This window comes from Gossypium hirsutum, chromosome A10, assembly GCF_007990345.1.
Source record: "Gossypium hirsutum isolate 1008001.06 chromosome A10, Gossypium_hirsutum_v2.1, whole genome shotgun sequence".
Taxonomy (NCBI): Eukaryota; Viridiplantae; Streptophyta; class Magnoliopsida; order Malvales; family Malvaceae; genus Gossypium; species Gossypium hirsutum.
The window spans coordinates 7,056,954-7,059,270 of NC_053433.1; the positions used below are offsets into that span (position 1 = coordinate 7,056,954).

General features: G+C 38.1%; 1 protein-coding gene across 1 annotated transcript; it reads right to left on the reverse strand.

Moving 5' to 3' along the window:
* Positions 1-208: 208 nt before the first annotated feature.
* On the reverse strand, positions 209-878 carry LOC121207927 (uncharacterized). Its single transcript, XM_041078479.1, has 2 exons — positions 382-878; positions 209-287 (listed from the first exon to the last, which is right to left on the reverse strand). Exons 1-2 carry the CDS (start codon positions 876-878, stop codon positions 209-211), a joined length of 576 nt encoding a protein of 191 aa, XP_040934413.1.
* Between the last annotated feature and the right edge of the window lie 1,439 nt (positions 879-2,317).

Consider the following 2,317-nt stretch of genomic DNA (forward strand, 5'->3'; position numbering starts at 1 on the left):
TTTTGAAATTGTGGTTGTGGTTTTGGCTTGCTCTTACAGACCTTTTCGATGTGGCCAAATTGCTTGCAGGCTCTACATTGAATGTCTGGTCTGTACCAGCAGTATTTCTCAAGATGAGTAGTCTTCTTGCAATGGACACAAGGTGGGAACTTCCTTTTGACAGGTTCTTTCTTCTTCTTCTCAGTCCAAGGCTTCTTGCCTTTGGCATTTAAGTTTGTACTTGAGCTTTCTCTGCTTCTAGCCTGAAAAGCTCCTTCATAGTGGTCCTCCTGCCTATTTGCCCTTCTCTGCTCTTGAGCATAAAGAGCATTTATAAGCTCTGTCAAAGGGATTGTTGACAAGTCCCTTGAATCTTCCAGAGAAGAAATTTTTGCTTCATACTTCTCTGGCATGGTTGTTATGACCTTCTCAACCACTCTTTGGTCACTGAATTCCTCCCCAAGCAGCCTTATATTGTTGACAGTAGTCATGATTCTGTCAGCATACTGCTTGATGGTTTCTGAGTCCTTCATTTTGAGATTTTCAAAATCTCTTCTCATGTTGATCAGTTGCTGTTGTCTGGTCTTGTCAGACCCCTGAAACTCCTCTTTGAGTTTGTCCCAGGCCTGCTTTGGAGTGTCACAAGCCATTATTCTTGTGAAAATAACATCAGAAACTCCACTTTGAAGGCACGACATAGCCTTATACTTCTTGGCACAGTCTTCATTGTGCTGCCTAATCTGGGCTATGGTCGGGTTGGCTCTTAATGGTGGTGGCTCAGTGTCATTGAGAACAACATTCCACAGGTCGTGTGCTTGCAGGTATGTTCTCATTTTCACTGCCCAGATGTTGTAATTTTCTCCAGCAAAGACAGGTGGAGGAGGTGGTGTAAAACTCATTTTTCAGCAAGCAAAACAACCTCTTCTTCTTTTGTTTCAAACACAATTTGCTTAGTGACAGTGTACAACCAAGGCCCTCAAAGACTGAAAGCTCTTGATACCATTTGTTGGATAAATGGCAGTAGCAAAGAAAGCAAAAACGAATGAAAGAAAAACAAAAAAAAATAACTCAGCAAGAAAATTTGTAACTGAGAAGTCATCATAATTTCATTCAAACTTTGAATATATGATGGTTACAAAAGTATTTGACAGTTACCTACTAATTTAACTGCTCTTACTTACCAAAAAAAATATAGCAACTTGTATACAAAAGAAAGCTGGCATACCAGCTATTACATCAGTCAATCTTTCCTACTAACTTAGCTAACTCATTACAAAGATTTAGGCTAAGTTCCATAGGAACAAATATTCAAAAAAGTAATTTTATAACTGAACCAACTCCATTTCTTTGCTACAAAACAGTATAGCAGCTAAAATTGTACAATTTGCTGCTGTTGGTCTTTTGACCAATTTGTTGCTGTTGGTTCTTTGTTGCGATGCAGGCCACGGCTTCAACACGTTCAAATATTTTGTAATGCAGACAATATGTTCGTAATCTATATCAGTGTCTTCCTGTAGGACTGACCTTTGTTATTATTGATTTTACTGTACGAAAATATGCTAATTCTAAATATTGTGATGGATATGCAGAGGGGTTCGCTTTAATTTGTGAAGGGAAACTTGATTTTGGTTCATTTTGCATTCAAAGAACCATCATAGATTTCATAAACCTGGTGTTCCTCTTTGTTTTCTATCTACTTTTGTATGTATGTTCAGTCATAAAACAGCAACGCAGCGTTGTTTACAGAAGGGACAGAATCTCCATTGTTGTTTCTATCTGTTGTGCTCTCATTAGTGTATTGTATCTTAGTGTTGGTTTATGGAATCTAATAGCAAGAAATGGTGGATTTCATAGCTTGAGCTGGTCGATTGAGCTTTTCAGGGGATTAATTTGGATTTCATTATCAGTTTCATTGCTTGTTCATACATCACAACCGGTGAAAATTCTCATCTCCGTGTGGTGGGTGTCATTCACTTTACTGGTTTCGATTCTTCATGTTGAAGTCCTATATAGAACACACCGGATAGAAATATTCGACATTTTCCCATGGCTTGTGAACATATTGCTGTTGTTTTCTTCCGTTAGAAACTTCATTGATTTGGATAGGAAACATGAGAGTCTATCAGAATCTCTATTAGAGGAAAAGGAAGAAAAAGACCAGATAGAAGTTTGTGAGGTCAATTTCTTTAGCAAATTGTCATTTTCTTGGATTAATCCTTTTCTTTCCAGGGGTTACTTGAGACCCTTAGCTCTCGAAGACATCCCTTCTATTAGTGCTGAAGATGAATCCAATTTGGCATACCAAAAGTTTGCTAATGCATGAGAGTCCCTTATAATA

Coding starts and splice junctions, on each gene's coding strand:
- LOC121207927 (XM_041078479.1), bottom strand. CDS start 878: ATGAGTTTTACACCACCTCCTCCACCTGTCTTTGCTGGAGAAAATTAC. Junction 288..381: donor ATAACAACCATGCCAGAGAA/GTATGAAGCAAA, acceptor GCTCAAGAGCAG/AGAAGGGCAAATAGGCAGGA.